At 33.4% G+C, this 23,797-nt stretch overlaps 2 protein-coding genes across 3 annotated transcripts; one reads left to right on the top strand and one right to left on the bottom strand.

Moving 5' to 3' along the window:
* The first annotated feature begins 10,408 nt into the window (after window positions 1–10,408).
* Window positions 10,409–11,190, top strand: LOC7456902 (oleosin Cor a 15). Its single transcript, XM_002318623.4, has one exon. The coding sequence runs from the start codon at window positions 10,516–10,518 to the stop codon at window positions 11,011–11,013; it is 498 nt and encodes a 165-aa protein (XP_002318659.3). The 5' UTR covers window positions 10,409–10,515; the 3' UTR covers window positions 11,014–11,190.
* A 7,493-nt stretch (window positions 11,191–18,683) lies between these two features.
* Window positions 18,684–23,271, bottom strand: LOC7456901 (tryptophan aminotransferase-related protein 2). 2 transcript variants are annotated; one of them, XM_002318026.4, is made up of 5 exons: window positions 22,267–23,271; window positions 20,537–20,840; window positions 19,567–19,847; window positions 19,185–19,480; window positions 18,684–19,061 (listed from the first exon to the last, which is right to left on the bottom strand). In XM_002318026.4, the coding sequence occupies exons 1-5, from the start codon at window positions 22,530–22,532 to the stop codon at window positions 18,835–18,837; spliced, it is 1,374 nt and encodes a 457-aa protein (XP_002318062.2). In that variant the 5' UTR covers window positions 22,533–23,271; the 3' UTR covers window positions 18,684–18,834. The 2 variants fall into 2 exon arrangements, with proteins under 2 accessions (XP_002318062.2, XP_024437913.1); XM_024582145.2 differs by lacking the exon at window positions 22,267–23,271 and adding an exon at window positions 21,973–22,247.
* Window positions 23,272–23,797: the final 526 nt, after the last annotated feature.

Below are 23,797 nucleotides of genomic sequence, written 5' to 3'. Positions count from 1 at the left end.
GTTTATCTTATTATTATTTTTATTTTTTTCTATATTTTTATCATTGTAAATCATAATGCTCCTCAATTGCAGTCTAAGATCAAGTCATTTGTATTGTAGACTTCTAAAAGTGAGAGCTCCTCCAAGTTCAAGAGTGGTTATTCACCTAAAAATGTAGCACTTTGCTCACTATAGTGCTTAGTTGTCCCATTCAATTACATTTAAGTACTTGAAGCTAAGGCATGTCATGTAACTTGAATAACCTCAACTCCAAAGGCGAAAGCCTCTTCTTTTTTTTTTGATCCTTGAGTCATTCAAATTTCCCCTAATCCACTAATATGCAACGTGAGTTATCACATAACAAAACATTGTCAAACTAACCTAGGATTTTGAAAACTTTCAATTCAACCCTCAAAATTTGAATGTTTTTATAATAATAATTCATTTGCAAACTAAAAATCTCTCTCTCTCCCTCTCTCTTAGTAACATTATATTCTCTTTAAATCTTCTAATAAAACCTTAGCGCTTTCTAAATTTACTTTTTTTTTTCTTTTGGTTTTTTGCATCCCTCCCCATCCTCTTTTACGAAATCCTAATTCTACCCCAAAATCATTTCATTTTGGAGTCATGCAATAATTTGCTAGGTTAGTTGACCATGCCAATTAGAACACCCCCAAGGAAAGCCACTACATTTTTTTATGTCGTTGTGGAGGAAGGTACGTAGAAATGATTAAGTTTTGAAACCATAGAAAAAAAATTTCTTTCTCAAGATAACGTTCAACGAACCTAAGAAAGGAGCAAACATTAATGAATTGGATATCAAAATAAAATAAAGAAAAGGAAAGAATTCTAAGTTAATTAAAAAAATTCTCAACTAATTAATCATGTTACCCATGTTTGGATAAATTGTGTACTACCTTTAGCCCCACAAACGCATCTTGTCCTAGATCTAATGGGGCATGGTTCTGGGGTTTCTGCATGTAATGTAAGAAAAGAATGCTCCTAGTCCAAGACTTTAAGACCCACAATTAAGCTTAATCAAGGGGGATTAAGCAATAAATTGTCCCCCAGAATGCATGTTTACCCCCCCCCCCCCCAAGCAGTACTGCCACCTCCCGGCCACATGAACAAGAACAATAACAAGAAAAAGGTCTTAGGTGCCTAATACAAACATATATATATACCTTTTACCACATGCACTGAGCACTGAAATTGAGTATTTCTTTGGTCAACTCGTAATGATGATGGCCATGATGGATCGCCATCGGCGTCCCTGATTAAAGAAATGAGCTTTTCCTGAGATTTATTCTATGTTTGACAATGGTTAATGAAAGAGGCTGATGCCATGTTCACATACCAAGATATTGTAGTACAGATTTAGATTTGATGAAGAGAATAAGAATATCTTGAAGTTGTTCCCAGGCATTATCATGTAGCCATGACTTCTCTAAATTAGCTTTGAAGGATGCGAAGAAGGAATACCCTCTCTAATCATATGCGCAGAAAGTGTCCCATAAAGGAATATATATGGCCAGATTCTGACCTGTTGAAAATGACAATCTCAAATAAAGTTGCACTGTTGTTAAAACGGCTATTACAAATATATGAAAAGGCCACATATAGTCCTTTATGGCCTTCAAAGGACAGCCCAACGAAGGTTCTAACTTCTAAATTCTAATCATGAGATGAGAGAGGTGATTGTGAGTGCTGTTGAAAAATTATTTATGGGATTTTCTTTTATTTTTAGATTAATAATTTTGATTATGAGATGGTTAATTTCTTGATTGATATTTTATAAAATGCCATCGCATCGATCCAGACATGAAGAATGCATACCATTAACTTCATGAGTTTTACGAAAATTAATGGAGAAAAAAAATTGAAAATAGGATGAAAATAGAATTAATTAATAAAAAACTTAAACACACATAGGTTTAGTCTTGCAAAGTATGCACATAAAAAACAACAACTAAAACATTAGTACCAAGTTGAAAAACATGAAATTATGTATAAAAAAATTCTTTGAATAACTTTTTCTTAGCATGAATTTATTATAAATTATTTTTACTTAAATGGACTCTTATTACAAACTTTAGTTTAATATGGATATTCTATATTTTTTTAGTGACATGTAAAAGCAGGAAAAAAAATTAATCTCTTATGTTGGATCAACACACATCAAGATCCTTCAATTTGTTACAAAATTTATGATAGCATAAAAGTTGCATAATTTATAATTTATCCCTTGTTATTTCTTAATTAAGTCTATTTTTAAAAAAAATTATGAAATTAAGTGATACAATAGTATTTCCTTAAGAAATTGAGAATAATTAGGAATTTTAATTTATATCCATCGAGAAAATAAATATATCATATATTTTTTAAAAATATATTATTTTATTTCATGATATAATTTCTCTATATTTAATACCCTTGAATAAAAAAAAATCCATATCAAGTTTTAAAGAATATATTGCAATAAGAAATTATATAAAAATTTGGATTGTGTATTTTCCATGTGTATCATGATTTGTTGCTATTTCTATTCAAACACAATAGTAACAATAAAAATAATTATAATTAAAATATCTACAATAAAATATAAATGAGATTATAAATAATAAAGCAACTAAATAATTGATTATTATATTATATAATCATAAACTAAAATTGTATTACCTTTACAATGTAGGGGCATACAAAAATTTGTGACATAATAGTAACCAATGGTGAAGTACTTGTAATTATAATAAAAAAAAATAAGTTTATTGCTTAGAAAATAATAGATATACCACTCACAACTTTATTTAGATATTACTAATTCTCAATAATAATAAAATAATACGTGTTAACTTAAGTACACTAGAAGGATTATGTCCACACACAATATCAAATGGGGTCAACTAGGAAGTCCAATATCTAGACCTATTATAGACGAACTCCATTTATAATAAAGCTAGATCTCATTGCTTAGACTTGTCTCCTACCAAACTTTGCAGTAGATTTCCTAGATTGCGGTTAACCACTTTTGCTTATCTATATTTGAGGGTGATAAACACTGTAAAAATTTAAATGAGTACCAAGTTTTTCCAACAAACACTTCTAGAAATTGCTTATAAAATTCATATTCAATTGAGATAATGGACTTAAGAACCCCATACAAGTGAACCAACTCTCTAAAGTAAAGATGGACTATTTGGTAAGCATTCATGGTCTTTTAAGATGCAGTAAAATAGGTCGTCTTCCGAAACTTATCCACCACTATAAAGATTGAATCTATAACATGGTGGGTATGAGGTAAGCCTGATATAAAATCGATACTAACATTCAATTAAGGAGCATCTAGAACATGAAATGGAGTATACAACCCAACATTAGTCAAAGCATCTTTGGACTCCTAATAAATGACACATCTCTTCACAAAGTCTGATACTTAATCTGGAAGTTTAGGCTAATAGTAAATTGATAACACTAGGGTTAGAGTCTTATCACGTATAAAATGACTATTACCATGTAACTCACAAATGATATGTTCCCCCAAAGAACAATCTAGGATACACAACTTCACACCAAGGAATAAATAAACTTTCACAAATACAAAATCACCTTACATACCTTCATTTACCAACCTAGCATAAATCTTCCTATGAGAGGAGTCTCCTAAGTACAACTCTTGGTATCAAATTTTACCACTTGAATACTCTTAGTACTAGTAGAATGACTCGTTTATTAAATACACCAATAACCTTGTTAATACTCTTAGTGCTTAGTGTCAAGCCTCCTTACCACCACATAATTCATTATCAAACTCTAATTTATCTGAACTTTTATCCTAATATATATAATCATGTCTAGAAATGCATGTAAAATGTTCAGGCCAATCCAATAGTCGAATTAAATGTTATACTTGATAGTATAAAAGTAGACAGTAGGAGATTTTACGCTAAAATCTAAATTTGACATTGCTTAGATCATATAATTCTCTCTCTCTTTATGATGATTTGTCCTTGAGTCACCAATAGGTATAATGGACAATTCTTTAGCTTTTTGTTGAAGTCTTTGGAATTCTTTTATTGCCTACACTTACCTCCAATAACAATATTGTATGAAAATAGTAGTTAATACTAATTTCAAATATGGTCACCTTACTAACCACTTCCATACTTTTTTTTTTTTTTTGCATTGTAATCATGGACTCACATTGTTGTAATATCATTTCAGCTTCACTTTTATTTTTCAATTTCATTTGGTCTTCATAAACCTGTCTAAGTGAAAATGATATAAGTGTATGTCTTTTTATCCTTCTCAAGAGAATATTTATTCTTAAATCCATCATATGTTTGGCCTTCCTATCAAATTACCAAGGTTTTCCTAAAGAGATGTGACTTATATGCATTGTAACCACATCACACAAAAGCTCGCCATCACACTTCCCCATAAAAAACAAAACCAAGATCTACTTAGTCACTTTCACATCATCACAATCATTCACCAATTACAACTTATAAGGTTTATTATGCTTAATCATACATAATTTTAGTTTACTAAAAAGAGTAGTGTCATAACCCATTTTTGGGTTATTCCTAAAAATTTACTCTTTTTCCTTTTAAAATAAAAATAATAATAAATAATAAATAATAATAGCAAGAAAATTGATATTTTGAAAAAAGCAAGCTGAACAGAATTCCAAATATACGGAAAAATCAAGCTGAAATGTTTTGACAAATTAAGAGCCTAATCGTACCCTTTTGTACCAAAATTAAGCCCGGGGATATAATTAGATTTTTAATAGGTCAATTTGATTTAATCATTGGCCGAATTAAGAATTCAATTATGTTTAAAAATTAATTTTGGTTCAATTAAAAGATTTAATTAGTTGCAATGACTTAATTATATTTTAAAATGGTCAAATTAATTTTATTAGGGGTTTAAGTGGTAACAAATTATGCTTGGGAGCCCAATTTGGGCTTAATTAAAGAAATTCACAGTCAATGACCTTTCTGTAAAAGGTGTCGAACTATAGGGACAAAATTGAATGAAATAAGTGGTGAAATTGAAGAAATTTAAAAGTTTAATGGTCAATTAGGGACTAAATTGAAGAAATCCAAGATCAAGGACTAATGTGAAAAGTATGGTAGAATTCAGGGTTGGAATTGAAGTTCAGCAGGGATAAAATTACATAAAATTGCAAGTTTGAAGCCAATCATGGGGGTAATTAAGAGAAATCACAAATCAAAGGACTAAATTAAACTTTACCAAAACAATGCTATTTTGGATACTATTCATCTTCTTCTTCAATTTTCACCCGAAAGACAACTTAGGGGGCTACTTTTCAAGAGAATTTAATGTTTTATCTCTCCACCTAATTTGACAAAACTTGCACGAACATGATTGCCTGACATTTGACTACACCGCGGTATAATCTTTTTTGGTCGATTGACAATACAATGGTCATGGCGGTGGCCCAAAGAGGCTAACTGAGACAGCTTTCAATTGTCAAATTTGACAATTCATGATGGCTACTTTGAGCCAATGATTAGGATCCTTCGAAGCTGAATCAATGGCTAAGATTTGGCACCATTAAAGACAAAATGTTCTTCTTCCACCCCATATAAATAGGGGTGGATTTAATGGTCTGGGCATAAAGAAAGGAGAGGCTAAAATTGAACAAAAACCAGCCCCTTACACCTGTCTTTTTTATCCAGCATCTTTTTTCCCTCTCTCCGCCACATCCACCACCTCATGCATTACCAAAAACAGCCACCAACATACTAGCTCCTTCCCCAGCACCACTATGATCGATAGCTCCTCCCTCAACACTGTCGTGGTACAAAGAGAACCACCATCTTCGACAACCCCAACTATTTCTACTTTTTCCTCCAGCAACAACCACCAATAAACCAACTCCTCCATCGACGCCGCCAAGAACCTCATGTCAACCTCTCGTCACGACCAGCCAGACAACCGCAATACTCCCTAACCTAGGTAACTTTCTTCTTCTTTCTTTTTTCTCCCCCTATTAATGTAATTGTTACATGCAGAATTCATTTTACATGCAACAACAGAATTAATTAACATGGTCGCTAGGCTAGGCCAGTAACCACGTGGGTTGGACGCGTTCTAGACCAGCCAAGATGGCTGGGTCGGGTCTAACCCACCCCTAAAAAAAGAAGGCGCCAAGTCTATTGGGCCGTTTTCGGCCCAACTCGAGTCGGCTGGGTTCGACCTAAATGGTTGGCTCAGACCCAACTCAATATATTTAATAATAATATAATAATATTAAAAAAAATTCAAATTATTCAAAGGGCATTTTAAAATATTTATGGGTCCCTCGCGTGTTTTTCTAACAAATTTGCATAATAACAGGCTGTAGACTTTTACTGTAAGAAACAGATCCGATTTTAAAAATACCTGGTTTTCTTCAAAATTTAAAAAAAAATAATAAAAAAAATGAATTTTCATTTCGAAAAACAAAAAAAATATTTGTTTTTATGCATACAGTCAAATCATAAAAGTTTTTCCAAGCATATTTTCTAAAAGATAAAAATCGCAACATTTTCATCATGCTTTCTTAAAAAGATAGATATCGTAACCAGTTTTTGATTATCCATTAGAGTTCAGCTAAAATAATAAAAAAAAACATAACAATTATTCTATTCAAAATGTTAGGAATTAGTTATATTTAGGAAATAAATGCGATGCTATAATTTGAACCTTAGAATGATTAGGATTTCACCCAATAAGTTTAAGACTTTCTCATGAAGAAAGATCTACCTTAGACCTTAGAAAACACCAATGAATAGAAACTTGATGTAGAAAATAATCAAATAACAATGCAGCTTACCTCAAGTAGGGTGCACTAGGGGTGATGTGTTTTCTCCTTACATAACTAGTCCCTTACTCGAACTCTCGCAAACCATAGGTTTTCTAATAACCATAATACTAGGTGGTGACTCCCAAACTTTATAATCATAACTTTATGATTATACCTAAACCCTCTTTTCAACATACACCTCTTAGAAGACTAATTTGCCATTCAACGTCGCCTTGCGACAGGTAGTACTAGATATACTAGCATAATTTTCATAATCTATAATCAAACTAGGCATATTATTTTGTACATGGAAACACATATGAAAAATATTCTCCTTTTGGCTGAAAGTTTCACCCTAGCTGAAACTAATATTCTTTCAGCTTTGATTCTGCTCAAATCAATCTTTATTACCAATGGATGCAAATTCATGGTCGTCGTCATCATCTACATTTGTGTTTTCATCCATAAAATCAACAAACTCAGTATTAACATTTTGTATAGCCTTTCAGATAGGGTTTCGTATCCGATCAGCCCCTATTTCTAGTCTGTATATCCCATTATTTTTTTATCATCGAAGCCATCTCATCTTTCAGATTCTTCATCACCCTAGTCAGAAGTTCAAGTTGCCAGGCGAAAGCTTGCATCTGAAAGGTGTTCTCTGCTTTCGGTGTCGTGGAGTCGTTATTTTCAGACATCTTTGAATGTTTAAAAATTGATTAGCAACAAGCAAAATATACGCTCACAACTCTAATTTTTTCACACAGTTCAAGGATTTTTACCTAATTGTTTTCACTTTACCTTTTATCTCTCGACTCACATTCCAGCGATTCTTTCAAAATTGAAAATCAATTAATCAAAGTCAATGGGTATCATGACATAATCCAAATATATATAAAGTGACTCAAGAATCAATAAGATACAAAAATCAAAACAAAACTATGATAATGATTTCGCGAGTAACAAAGGGAATTCGTACAAAATATGGACGATACGAAGACTCATAAAAAGAAAAAAAAATTGATGGAAACACTTATTTGACCCCTAAATAACCCAAATATAACAAAAATAGATTGAATAGGTCAAAACAAATATTAGTTAACATGGTTTTGTTGATGCAAATTTGACCCATTACACGATTTTAAGCACCATAATTAAAGCCCGGATCAAACGATATTGGAACAACCTAAATTTTGATATATAGTACCCTTATACCTAATAAATAGTATAAATTAGATTATAGATCATTCTCTTATGCCTAAGTATCGAAAACTCATTTTTGATCAATTTGCGGTAGAATTTACCTTAGTATTGAAACCTTAATTAAATGATATCATAAAGAGACCAAATTAATATATAGAGTGACTTCACCCTAAATAACCAGTATATCAATTTATAAGAGATTTCAAGATGGTTCGATTTGGTTTCTCTATTATTTGTGTTTTCGCAATAGAATTGAATCTAGCTTGAATAACTTTTTTTTTTCTTACTTTTTATGTTAGTGATATGTTTAAACAAAATAAAACAACACTTTTTTTAGTACTAAGATGTTGAAAACATAAATAGAACAAGAAGAGTGAAAAAACAAAACTAAACTTATAAAACACAAAGAAAACAAGATTTTTAGAAGTATATGACCTTATTTTAGAGCCTTGCTCTGATACCAACTAATGCGAACTTGGTGATTACGTGGTCATGTAACCCACAACAAGATTGTCAACGAATATTAGAAAGTCAAAACAAGTCTGATAGGAGTGTAACACAATGGAAATCTATCCCAGGGCACCAACATTATCTGAATAAGAACCCTTACCCTACAAATACTAATTCACAAACAAGAAGTATGAGAAAGACGTCACAAAGCCAGTTAATCTTTGATAAATCAATTTAGTTTGTTAGAGAATCAAAAAATGCAAGAATCTCTCTCACACAAGCTGAATAAATTCGACAGCAATAATATTATCTCATCTTAATGTTTTGTCCTTACAAAGAGTATTTATACTCTTGAAAATAAAAACCTTAATAGATCTACCTTTGTGAGTTAAATTTGCCCACTTACAAAAATAACTCAGAACCTATACTAATAAACTTAAATATATAGACACAAATAAGCTTTGGGTCATATCTGAGAACTAGTTATTAATTAAGCCTAAATAAGCTTTGAGCCTTAGCTAATTAATCAAACTCAATCTCAATATGAATGAAGCCCATTAGAAACAATGGCAAGGCTATTGACCCTATTAAATAGCCCAAATAAAAGTTATAACAAAAATCAAACCCATGAGAATAAATTTTCTATGTTTCCATGAGAAGTAGAAGAAAAAAAAACAAAATAAATCTTAAACAAGGCTTTATATAAAGCCTTGTTGCCTTCACTATAATCCTTGAAAATAAGAAAAACTTGTTGCCTTTTACTTCTTTATTTTAAAGGAGAAATTGCTGCCAGTTTGTTTCCATTTCAAGCATGAACTCATCTAAATAGCCTCCTATAATCTCATTTTTTAATAAGAAAAACCTATAAAATAAGGAAAAGAACAACAAAAGAATCCTAAGTCTCTTTGTCACTCATAAATTCAATAATGGATATGGAATCCTTCCAAACTATAAATAATAGTTATTGTCTTAAATGTCTCCTTATTTGACATGTAATCCTTATATAATAAGTAAACCAATAATTGTTACACATGCTTTTAAGAGCATTAAGGAATCCATAATACAAAAGGAAACAATGTTTCTCTAATTTTCGTAAATTCTTCGTAGATTTCAGTCATGACTTCAAACAAGTTGTTCTCTCTTTAATAGATGAAGTAGTTGGCCTATCATATATCACCAGAAAGTTATAAATGTCTACTTTCCAACCCAATTTAAATCTTAGAATAATTCCTTATGAAGCTCTAAATATAGTCCAAACAGTAGATGAAGGTCCAGGCACGTAGATTTTACATGATTTGTCCAATAACTTCGACCATATGGAATAATCCATTGCCAAACTCAGATTTACCTAAAGTTTTCACCCAATATGTAATAGCATATCTAGAAACTCCTGTAAAAATTTTAGTGATCTAATGGTCAAATTAAAAGCTATGTTTTATAGTGTAAAACTGGATAGTAAGAGATTTTACGCTAAAATCTAAATTTGACCTTGCTTTGATCGAATCAAGTTCTTTTAGCTTTCAATCTCATCATTCAATTAACGTTTTATGTTGTTTTATTTTCTTCAATTTAACCATCATTATTTTATTAAAACTATTTTTCAATTCAATTTAACCCTCCAATTAAAAAATTTTGTTTGCCTTCTAATTAATGTTTTTTTTTTCACCATCATTTTTTTATTTAATTTTTTTTAATTGTTTTGTGTAATTAATTTTTTTTTATTTTATCTTTTAACATTTAATCTATCAGGATTCAGCTCTGATTTTTTTTTATTTGTAAGTTTTTTAATTTAGACTTTGAATTTTTTTTATTTAAAAATATTCATCAAGATGCCTGCATATCCGGTAATTTTTTGAAAAACAATTTCCAACCTGCTGCGGCGGAACACAACACAGCAACACTGCAAACACGTACTAGAAAAGACACACACACCATGCAAGGTTCTTTCTAACATGTGTCACGTCATTATACTACGTGTCTTTCCCTCTATCTCCTAAAATATAGCTCTGATCCTTCCTCTCACCGTCCCTGCCTCCCTCTCCATCTCTCCATTTTTTGAAGAAAATTGATCCATGGCTGACTTTCGCCAACAACAGCATCAGCAAAGACCTGGAGGCCAAGGCTTCGCGAGCACCCTCCCAGGAAAGGGACCTTCAACTTCCCAGGTTTTAGCAGTTGTAACCTTATTATCTGTTGGTGGCACCCTTCTCTTCCTTTCAGGTCTCACTCTTGTAGGGACACTCATTGGGCTAGCCGTGACCACCCCCGTTTTTGTGATTTTTAGCCCAGTTTTGGTCCCTACAGCCCTTGTGATAGGCTTGGGCGTGTTGGGATTCTTAGCATCCGGTGCTTTTGGGGTCACGGCACTCTCGTCACTCTCATGGATGGCCAGCCATTCGCAGAGCTTGATCAGAGGTCCCTTAACACAAACATTGGATCAGGCAAAACGGAAGGCACAGGAAACAGCAGGACAATTGGGCCAGAAAGCTAGAGAGACGGGCCAGACTGTTCAGGGTAAGGCCCAAGAAGCTACAAAGGGTGCTCCAGGTCAAGAGGTTAGCAGGACATGAGGATTCTTGAGGGCTTGGAGACCACCTGACCCATCTTCATGTGTGTCGATTTAGTTGTTGTGTGGCTAGTTGTGTGCTTCTCTTGTGTATTGTTTGTTTGTTTTCTATATATTATTTGTATCGTTTTCTATTCTCAAATAAATTATACTCTCCTTGGGAGAGTTTCTCTGATTTGAATTTTGAATTTTATTATATTTAAGTTTAATTTTTCTTCTGTAAATGATTGATGGGAAAGAATGAAACGAGGATGGGAGTGAAAAAGTGAAAATGAAAATCTAACATATTAGAGATGGAATGAAAACAAAAACAAGGAATTTCGTGATTCTTTTTTAAAAATTAACCAAAAAAATTGAGAAAAATTATTAATTATAACTTTAATGTACTAATGAACTTAAAATAACTTGAGGAATTTTCGATTTATTATACCTATTCTAATAGTAAATTGTATCAAATTAATAGCATTCAACTTCTAATTATAAAATATTAAGTTAATTCTGTTTCTTAATTTTTCTTATTTATACTACAAACGGCCCGTATAGGGTTTCATATTTTGACTGTAGGAAAGTTTAAATATATTTTTAAGAGTTAAAATATTAAAATAATAAATTAAATTGTTTTTATCTTTTTTTAACCATCTTACATTGTTTTTCTTCTTTCCAATTGACCAATTATTAAAAAGAATTCAAGAAATAAGTATTCACACATGAATTGTTATTTTCTTTCAACTTTATACAGATAATTCATAATAATATAATTAACATAATATTTTTATTATATTTAATTAACAATGAGGAATGTTTACAAAAAAAATTAATAAATATTATAATGATGATAATTATTATGTAAAAAAATTATAGTATTAAATATAAATAAGAATAGATTACATTTGAATAAGGTTAAAAATTTATTTGTTAGAGAATAATATAAATTATATATTAAAATCTCATCTAAAGTTTAAGTTTTTGAGTTGAATTGATTCTTTCATATGATATCAGAGCTTTAATGACCAAGCGGTCACGAGTTTGAATTTACCATCCTATTTATTTGATAAAAATTAAGCACAAAGTAATGTGAGTCTGTACAAGTTTTAAACTTAAAGAGTTTTTATTTGAGAGAATATGTTAGAAAATAATATAAATTATATATTAAAATTTCATCTAAACTTTAAATTTTTAAATTAAACTGATTTTTTAACAGGAAATAGAAATCAGCATGAATAAACTTGGTCAAGATGACATGTCTTCACACCTGCAAAGAGACAAACTAGTAGCAGTTAGCAACATCCCCTACATGAGCATAATGACAAGTTCTACACTATTAATAATAAATATTATCCATCGACTTGTAGTTTGGTGTCACTAGTAATGACGAACAAGTTCTGCCAATAATGGACTAATTTTGAAGTTTAATAGAATCTGTAAAATTAGCAGAACACCAAAAAGTAGTAGTTTAATATATAGATGAATGAATAAACTAATTAAAACCATTTATGCTTAATGGCTTCAAATTAAGTTTTTAGCACTTGTCCGTGCAAGAACTCAGAATTTCATCACACCCCAAGCATAAAAACCAGGCGCTCTAGAGCTTAAAAATGATTTTTAATATTGAAATATGATTTTAGTGGTTTCTTGAGTTGATTTAATTGTTAGAACAATGGAGTTTTGACACCCGGTGTAGTAATTCAATAGTGCGTGTACTTATTTGATAGTAAAAATAGACTAACTACAAAGAAGTATAAAATGCTTATACTTCAAAGGACAAAGACACATGAAACACAATGAAGTCATCAAAATTTATATATAATTACCGCTGACAGGATATTAGCGTAGGGGAATGAATACATATAATCTGCTAGTGTAGTTCCATATACATGGAGACAAAGCATGTTAGCCAGAATTGGAAAAGACGCCAATTCTGGTGGGTCATATGGTATGAAAAACAAGCCAAGTCCATAACTTTAGACTATCTCGTATCAGTTCCATGCACTTGCAAAGACGTGAATGGCACTCCAGGCTACTTCTTTGATACCCTCTACAGTGTACAATCTGGCGACATATATATTTCCTAATGTTTCCGGGATTCTCTACAGTGGGCCGGCAGGCTTGGGAGGTTGTAGGACAGGAACAGCTATTTATTGCTGGAGATGTGATTAGTCTACACCTTCTACGTGCGTGGAATATTCATAGAGGTAGAGACTGAAGAGATAGCGACATATACAGTTCAGGAAAACAATTTACCCTAACTGGGATATTTGTAGAGCTTCTATCTGCAGGACTGACAGACTTACTCGAAATCCCAGCTTAATTGATGTCGGATGGATTCAAATTCTTCTTGCATAATATAAATGGTGTTAGTTGTTGGAAAGAATAATCTTTTAATGGTAGGTAACTTCTCTGTTTCTTCTTGTTCAAACAGAACAAAAACACTGTTTGACAATAATCCTTGGTACACTGTCAGTTTTCATTTTATTTTCAGTATATGTTCATTGCTGTTCCTTCACAGAATAAACAGAAACCATCAAAACAGAAAAGAAGATACAAAAGCTGTCAAAAAATTACAAAGTCCCTCTAAGACTTCCCTAAGGGGGCCGTTTTCACATAAAAGACGAAGGTTAGACTCCTAACTTGGTTCTTAAACAACTACAGCTCCCTTGTCGAAGTACCTAAAATTAGTGGCGCTATTGAATATTATCAAAGAATCAACTCAATTCATAAATTTAAGCCATCAGATGAAGCTTAATGAATGGTTTTATTTTAATCTCTATCAAATATAAATTCAGAATAATAAAAAAACAATTGATCTCGACGGATTTATCTAATAGACATTAGCTGAATTAGTCTAAAGGTGTTACTTTCTGATGTGATTGCTCATGTGAAACTGAATTGCTTGGTGTAGATGCAACATTTGAATCTGAAAGACCTGTTGTATATAGCTTGAAGGAGATAGAGGAGGCCACAAGTCACTTCGATGGAAGCAGGAAAATCAGACAGGGTGGATATGGGAGTGTGTATTCGTACATTGAGAGAGTATGATATCATTTCCCCTAGGTGTTTGTAGTTGAGTCTTTGGACCTGAACTTGATCATAAAACCTTGTTGCCAAATCCAATGGGAGGAAGTTGTCAAATCAAAGGAATTTTACTCAGAGCTCATCAAAATGTTATAAAAGATACATCATATTAAGGATTATATACAGAAAAAAGGGCATGGAACACTTTAAAATACAAAGAATTATGTGATAGTTGTGATGAACAAAATATCATTCCTTGGGTGGAGTGATGTAGGCAGAAGCTAAAGGTAGCAATTAAACAAAGAACATAGAATAATTTAATAGGCGAAAAGAGCTGCAGATATGAGTTTTAAATTCACAAGTTTAATAAAGTGTACCTCCTTAGAAGGTTTACAAAGTCATAAATAAGCAAAACCCCTACCTCAACTAGAAAATAAGAAAAAAAATCCAAAATTACAAAGAAAAGAAGCACAAAATCCAAAATAAGCAAGAAATCAGAAAATAAGAAGGAAAATTACAAAAACTACCAAAACCGGGGGGCCTTAGAGATATTTTTTATATCTAAAGATCTGACAGTTCGTGTAACAACGTAATGGCTACTCTAAATTAAGAAAATGACATTCAAAAAATCCTGTAAAAATTTAAGCGTGATCCAACAGTTGAATAAAAAGTTATGGTATTTTTAAACTGTTATTCTGGTTTGGCGTGACCAGACCTTTTTTTGGGCCTTGACCTGTCCCACTAGTCCATAAATGCATCTACTAGGTCATTCATATAATTTGTACAAGGTAAATCCTTATCTAGTTGTGGCATGCTCACACCTAACTACTCAGAACCACCCATTATCGTAAGTCTGACTACATCATTCTTCTCGGGTTGGAGAGAATTCATCCTCGAGTACGGTTCCTCCTCTAAATAAGATGTCAAGTGTTGGACATTGAAGACATTAGAAGTCTTCATACGATGAGGAAGATAAATCTTGTAAGCATTGTCATTTATCTTCCGCAACACCATACAATGACCTATCTTTATTTCCTTCAACTTGTTATACTCACCCATTAGAAATCTATAACTTGTAAGGACTGCCCATACCAAATCATCAACCTCAGACACTACTCTCCTATGATGAGTATCAGTCAAGGCCTTATACTTGGTATTGTTGTCGCTAATATTCTACTTGACCTGCTTATGAATTCTATACAAGTAATCTGCCTTATCAGTAGCTTAAATGCTTAATCGTCCAATGTGAGGAACATGAATTAGCTCTAGTACTCTAGAAGGATTCTGTCCATAGATGATCTTAAAAGGACTTAGTTAGGCAAACTCTACATGTGGCAATGTCATATCCCACTACTTTGGCTTATCTCTAACTAGGTTTCGCAGTAAGTTGTCGAGGCTGCGATTAACCACCTCTGTTTGCCCATCTGTTTGAGGGTAGTAAGCACTGCTAAAGTTCAGCTGAGTTCCCATCATTCCCCACAAACTCTTTTAAAAATTACTCATGAATTTGACATCCTTATCCGAAATGATGGACCTGGGAATGCCATACAAACAAACCACCTTATTAAAGTAAAGTTGGCTACCCGAGATACATCCATAGTCTTTTGGCAAGCTATAAAATAGGTCATCTTTGAGAACCTGTCAACAACAACAAAAATAGAATCCATGGCCTATTGTGTATAGGGTAGACCTAATACAAAATCCATACTCACGTCTAGCCACAGAGCATCAGGAACTGGTAACGAGGTGTATAACCCAGCATTTGATAAAGCCCTCTTGGACCTTTAACAAACAATTTACCTCTTGACAAAGTTGAAAACCTGACCTGGTAACTTAGGTCAGGATAGCATGTGGAAACTAGAGCTAATGTCTTATCCCATCCAAAATATCCCTCACAATGCAATTTACAGATGATATGCTCTCACAAAGAACAAACATGAACATCAAACTGTAAACCACGAAAAAGATAATCGTTTAAAAACATAATGTTAACTCATTTAACTTCCTTCAATAATTCAACATAATTATGATCGAATGAGGAATCATTCAAATACATCTCATAGAAAGTATCAAACCCCGACACATGGGCGCATATAGTATTGAGCAAGGTTACCCATGGACTGAGAGCATCACCCACCTTGTTTAAACTGCCCGATTGGTGTTTCAATGAAAAAGTGAACTTCTACAAAATATTGACACCCACATCGCACGCCGATAACTCAGCTTATGCTACCCATTTAAGAGCTTCATGATCAATAATTAAAATAAACTCCTTTTGCACAAGGTAATGTCGCCAATGTTTTTTAGTCTGAACAATAGCGTAAAACTCTAGATCATATATGGAATAGTTCTTCTTTGAGCTGGACAGTTTCTCACTAAAAACGGTGATGAGGCACCCATCCTGGCTAAGAATTCCTCCAATGTCTGCCCAGAAGCATCACAATTTACTTCAAACAGCTTTTCAAAGTCTAGTAATGCCAAAACTAGAGCTTCAGTCATCTTCTGCTTCACTACCTGAAAACTGGTTTCAGCTTTACTGTTCGCTAAGAAAATATTTCCTTTTAAGCACTCTATAAAAGGTGAGATAATGAAATTGAAGTTCCTGATAAATCTTTTATAAAAAGATACAAGGCCATAAAAACTCTGATCATGGATGTTTTTTAGTGTCATGTACTAAAAAATCACAAAAATCTTACTTTGATCAGCCTAAATACCATCAACAAACAGATACAAAATATGGTAGTACTTGATGTCATAATTTCGAAGGAAACAAAATTTAATTTGGTGTATTCATTTGTTGTCTTGAATTTGATTCTGTAGCCCTATTCTTTTGCTAATCAATATTCAAATCTTGAATAAGGTGGTGGGAGTTTTTTCTATAGAATTTTTCTAAAATAATTTAATAGATAGAATGGTTGGCACCATTAATACTAGTATAGAATTAAGTGCAAGTAATATATTATGGAACAAGAAATTAAAAAAACATCAAGTTAGCTTTCACTTTATTTTCAAAATCAGATGAATAATTTAATTCCTTCAAATGTCTTTGTTACACTTCATCGATCTTTTCTTCATTTAAAGGCCCTATGCTCCGAAATTATGTGAAAATTTTATAGTTATAATTTTGCAAAATGTATTCTTAAATATTTTAAATTTCTTCTAGGTTAATTTCAATGTTCTTCTTCATTTCTTAGTGCCTAAGCTTAGAGATGATCATCTTTTAAATTTATATTTAAATATTATCATAATTAACGTCTTGTATACAGTCGAATAAAATCTTACATATAGTGAGTATTCTTCTTCTCCCACAAACTACAATTTTTAATTAAATAATTCCTAGCTTATTAAGCGATTTGTTATAATCTATTTTGGTATGAAAAGATTGAAAGCATATATATATAATTTATTGGGGTATAATTCTTTCTTTTTTTCACCAAAAGGGTCAATTTATTATAGCTATATTCTGAACAATCTTTTATCTCTATTGTTTTCCTTGAAAATTTTATATATTTTATATTTTTCTCATTAATTAGAAGCATTTTCCAAATTGATTTAGCATTATTGTACTATATTTTTTAATATTTTTTTTGCCCTATACTATGATGCATTGCATTTGATATTAGAGGAGCGTCAGAAAGCATTAAGTATTTGGTAACCGACCACTTAGCTTTTAAAAAAGTTATATTTTTTATGATTGTTTTTGGAAAATAAAACTATTGTAGAAACGTTCAAGTCCTAAATAGATGGTAATCATTCTTTTAAAATGTATTGCGGCATGTTTACTTTGTAGCACAAACTGATTGCGGCTTCAAACCAAGGTTGTAAATTTTGTTTTGATAGGTGATTTGTTTTTTTAATTGAAATATAATATTTTAATTTTGAAGTATTTTGGTATGTTATTTTGAGATTATACTGTTTATATATATATTTTTTTTAACAATTATAATTTAAATTCAAAATAAATTAATTATAAATTATACAATACAAACACAATGTCAAACAAATATAATTTTAAAATATTACTAAATAGTCAAGATTAAATAGAACTTTAACTTAAAGTAATTCAACTTAAACAAAATACCAATTTGATTTAATGGTTTTTGAAGCCCGGAACAGAACATTTGAAATGAAACCGAAACATTCCGACCGAAATTTATCCGGAAAATCCGGAACGGATCGAGATTTGAAATAAGATGAAAATTGTTCTGTTTTGTTCTGTTTTTTGAATTGGTATGAAATGTTTCGGTCATTCTGGACGAAACAGAACAAAATTAACAACCTTACTCCAAACATGGTCTAGAAATATAGAAATCCTTAATTTTATTTATGAACTCATGCAGGGATGTCTCAGTAATAACAAATGAGCAATAACGTTAGCTATGGTGGAGACTGGAGACAGTTTCAAACCACAATAAAAAAAAAAATTAGGGTTCTTCGAGCTGGAGTTTGCCAAACAAATTACCATATTTGCACTTCAAAATCATCCCACAAGTTCAATGCAACTTAAGGGGCTACAAGACATCACATTTGTCTTTTCGAGACAATATTCTTCCCATCTGCAACGATAGGGTAAGTTTCACGTTTATGAATTCATGTTGAAATCGAAGAAGTTCAGTACACATATGCATGTTGAATAGTGTAATTCTAGGCAAAACGCATAAATAATTGAATAATACATATATATTTATTGTGGAAATCTATTATTTAAATGGTTATTCTTAAAGCTGATTGAGCATCTCTTAAATTAGTGCTGACATGAATTGCCATTGCCCCCCTTGTTTTTACATCTTTTACAGATATGGACTCTCTTTGCCTATTCTATTCCCCCGTACGTCTCATCCACTTGCACGGATTGTCGCTGGTGGATGGTGGACAATCTCTCTACAAATATATAGAAGTTTTCATCTCGATCTAGCATGCTTATCCTAACATATTGTGGGCTAACACCGAAGTGTTTACCACTTCTTGTTATGATGTTGTTAGATCGGAGAAAGCCTTCGCAGTCTTCCATGGGTTCTTGGCACTTCAACCACGCAAAAGCTGCACAAGAGACATAAATATAATGCAAGTGTAAGAACTTGTTCCCATAAGAGAAAAAGAAACACTCATAAATGATTGAATTGATGTTTCTATGAATGATCTAAAACATAAGCCATATTTTACCAGGTTGAGGAGCAAAGGATCTATTGAGAAAGCTGCATGATCCAGGGGAAAACTCAGGCAAAGTAAAGAGACCACTTTGCCTAACAGCGGCCCTCAATAACTTCCACCTCTCTTCCATGAGGTGGGCAGAAAAATCAAATAGGGACCCAAGGCTGGTAGGATATTGGCAGCTATGGATCACAACTTGCAGCACTTTAGCTGCTCGAAGCTGTGAATCCTTAGACACGCCGATTGTGTTGAGCTCTACGAATTTCACCATCTTTTTGGCTACTTCTTCATCCTTGACAAGAGCCCAGCTGAAAGATGTGGAACACAAAATTTAGAAATACAAGGTGCTTAATCATCTAGTTACAACGTTTGATCCCATCTAAGTTGAGCTTACCCAATGCGCATCCCAGCATGTCCTGTGCTTTTCGACACGGTGAAGAGCATAATGTCATGATTAGCAGCAGAAGCAATTGGCGTGTATTGTGGCCAATAATATGCAAGATCATGAACCAAGATGCCCCCACTTTTGTTGACAACAGACTGCCTGACGTATCCGTCTGGATTGTTAGGGGAGGTAACGAGTTCAATAAATGGTCCCTCTTTATTGAAGCTTCGGGCATCACCAGCCCATTTATAAAGCCCCGACTTCAGGCAGTCGGTGATCAATGGATAAGACTGCAACAAAATATCAACATGAAAGTTAGACCAACGCATCATAACCATCAAGTGTATCTAAGGTTTAAGAATCAATATATTAAAGAACACAGAATTTTGGTTTCATATCAAAGGAAGGATATTCTACTTTGAAATCCAATGAAGTCCTTGCATAAAGAACAAAGAAAGCCATAACAGGCTAAAGCGGTTCAGCCACATTGAGCTCAGATTATTTGGAAGGAAATTGTGCATGGAAGACGGATCTTGACAGTTATGAGCAACTTAGTTTCAATTATGAATTTTCATTTTTATTACAACCCACCTCATTGAAGGTGATGATACCATCTTCGATAGAACACAACATTACTATGTGTTCGAAACTCACCAAGCATAGAAGATTATGCCACTTTGAGTAAAAATTCAGCACATGCATATTTGCATGAGACTAGCGATGGAAGATGTAGAAGCAAGAGGTTTTAATTAAAAAAGAAGCAGAGCTGAAGAACCCAAAAAAAAACTAAGAGTGGAAACTACGCATAAGAAAATGCCAGCAATTTAATGTTGATGCAGGGAGATTTGAAAGGCATATTACATATAAATGCACCCACCCTGTTGAGATAATAAATTAAAATAATAGAAAAATGAATTCTGGTAAAGGACAAACTACATATCAGGAGGTAAATCAAGCATATATAAGAAGCAATACTCACGGAGTAGTAAGGGGCTGCAGATACAACACTGAGGGGTTCCACTGCATCTTGGGGGGACAGTGCATATAATACAGCTTGATAAAGCTGTGTAGAACCTGTCCCAACAACAATGTAGCGGTCCTCGGTGACTGCGTTGCCAACTGTTTTATGCAGTCTAATAATCTCTTTAGCAAACTCTGGCTCTAAGAACCAGCAAAGGCTCCCAGCATCAGAGAAGTAGCTCATTGATTGCCAACCAGGGATAACAATGGTGGATTTGTCACCCGCTTGTTGCCAAAATCTCTCGTACATTGTCGGATCGCCACTGCATTAAGCAAATATATAAAAGCAGCACCTTAAATGTCATGTTGGTCATTATATCAGCATCCTTACATATTATATACAGCACTAATTAGAAAATATTAAATTATTCCATGGAAGTTCCAAATCTATTTCTATATTCTCTAATCTAACCATCCAAACCCATCACCAGCATTCACCAAATAAACACCTCAAGTGGTTATAATGTTTTACCTCACATAAAGAACACATGGTATGCAGAAAAAACTCGAACACCTTAAATATTTGTAACAGAAGGTAGGGTTTGGTCCTATCTATGAAGAAATCAATGATTAGACAATGTATATGCATGGCTAACATCATGTATATGTGAAGCCCCAAGTAAAGATCCAGTTATAATTAGTACATATATACAAAGGGACCCCCGAAGTGGTAAATCCAGAAAGTCCACTTTTCGACATAGCCTGAAAGAAGACCTTAAAAGCTGGTGCGAAATACAGGCGGCCTAAGTTCTAGAGAATACACCTCCCCAAGAGCCTCACACATGCACACACTTTATTATTCAGATCTCCTCAAAAAACCAAAAGCTAAAAGGAAGGCAGCCTACAATCGGCACAAACACACATGGACCCCACAGACATGAATCGACTTCCAAGCCCCCATAGTGCCTTGTGCTAACATGCACCTTGGGCTTTTCCAACTTGTAAATAGCTATAAAGGGAATAAAAGCAGTATTCTTTTTATTTATTTTTTTGCGAAGTCTGAAGTCAGGTCCACAAGACCACAACCAAGGCACACAATGATGGTGCTGGTAAAAAGTGATCAATATGCACCACCATCCATGGTATTCAAGCGTTGTTACCATTTTTGCGCTTACATATTCACCCTTCAACTTGGGAACAAAAAGATGACAAGAGACAGTCATGAAGTGCGAAAAAGTCACCCCAGTTGTCTAACATGCACAATAGAGAATCTAAGATAAAATAGTACCCTGGATTCACTTACATACCTCACCTAGGCATTGCTTATACTTGCAGTCCTCCTACTACTAGGTGAAGCAAACAGATTCCGCAAGTTAGGATTCCCAGTACAGAATCATAATCTAAAAATGAAAAAGAGAAGGAACAAAAAAAAAATCTCCATAGTTTCAGTTTTACCTCCAAATGAAAATACCAGTAAATCTCAAAAGAACTCCGTTGACCATTGTAGAAAAAAAAAAAGGTTAATGATGGTCCTTGACTGTAGGTGTTACCATGTAAATAAAAGGGCACGTTCGGACTTAAAGCTTGCATAGACTAAAAGAATTAAATTATTCAGGCACACTTTACCAACCAATTTTTGCAGTGAGGTTCACTGTACTAGCCAACTTATTCGGGTCTGTTTATGCAACAAAACAGGTGTAAAAGATAACTTTTAAACAAAAAAAAAGGAGACAATACTGTACCACTTACTGATCAAGATTGATTATTGTGTCCCCGCCATCGCTATCAACTGTGGAGGAAGAAGAGGGCATGGACGGACGTGCCCTCTGAGTAGCTCGTGCCTCACTAAGCACCCTATCAGTAGTCGTTAATGCATCTTTCTGAGTGTCCACAGAGCGCCCATTATTGACTTCAAAGTCTTTCTCATACAGCACTCTCAAAACCAAGCTCAAATTGAGTGCTAGAGACAGCACCAGTAAGTTCTTCAATGAGAAAATATTGAAAAGCATCGCCATTTCTCTCGCAAATTTGAGAAAACAGAACTCAAGAAAACAGAGCTAGTAGTTGCTAAAGAAGAGAGGTCTTTCACTTGATGTGAGCAATGGAGAACACAGAGAGGTGATTGTATAGCGAAACCCAAAGAGAAAATACAAAAGACTCGATTGACAAATGGAAAATGGAAAATAAGATTTCAAAATTCGTGAAGGAATCCCGGGAGAGCTCATTAATTAGCAATGACAACTGTTGAATATTAATGAAGGAATCCTGGGATACCTTTGGCAGGACTCTGAAACCCCTTAAGAAACTGATATCTAGTGAAAGAAGAATCAAGGGTTTCTAGAGCCTTGATTCAGCACCAACTATGGGAGCTTTAAAAGAACAGGGTGCTTTAAGATGTCAAAAAATTAGTAAACATATCTTCAAGCTACTTAAATACGAACTTGAAATGAGTGAGTAAAATGAACACTAGCAAGGAAACAAAATAGTTAACCAGCAGCCACCACTTGTTTTCAAGAGTTTAAAAAAGAAGGAAGGCACTGTCATTTCTTGAATTTGTACAGAGGATAAAGAAAGTGGAAGAGCCCAGAAGTTGCTTTGTGGGGATGAGTGCTCGCATGCACTGGGAGGGTGTTGGAACCTAAAGGGCTGCCCTTCCCTTTAAAAGAATTCCAACAAGAAGATTTTTTTTCTCAGGAATCAAGAAATTCTACTGTTATTTTCTTATTATGGCAGATCTCGAAAAAACAATAATATTTACAGCGTAGATTCTCTGTTCCTCTTTCCTTCTCTTTTTTCTACCTTTTCCGCTGAGTATAAATTAATACTTTATGTTTTCCTTTTTCTTTGTTTAAACCATAGTTTTTTTTTAGACCCGATTCCGAGTTTTGACCGATTCCCGGGTCGTCCAGGTTAATTGTTTTTTAAAAAAATAAAAACGACGCTATTTTAGTAAAACAATAAAAAAAATAAAGTCAATGGGTTGTAACCGGGTTTTTGACCGGGTCTTGCCGGGTCAACCCGCTGGGTCAGCCAAGTCACTTGGGTTTTTCCTTCCCCTGTTTTTTCTTCAACCCGACCCGGTTCCAGCCCCGGGTCGGCTGGGTCCCGGGCAACCCCAGGCTGGACCGGGTTTTAAAACCATGGTTTATCCTTGGTTTTTCTTTTTCTATTTTTCCAAAACTATTTTTCCCTACCATGGTTTTACTTCTATTTTCTCCATGGTCTCTTTGCTTTGTTTATAAACTTCTAGTGCTAACTTGTAATGGTAAGAAATTGTAGG

Source organism: Populus trichocarpa, chromosome 12 (genome assembly GCF_000002775.5).
Source record: "Populus trichocarpa isolate Nisqually-1 chromosome 12, P.trichocarpa_v4.1, whole genome shotgun sequence".
NCBI lineage: Eukaryota > Viridiplantae > Streptophyta > Magnoliopsida > Malpighiales > Salicaceae > Populus > Populus trichocarpa.
This window is presented reverse-complemented; position numbering and strand designations above follow the sequence as displayed.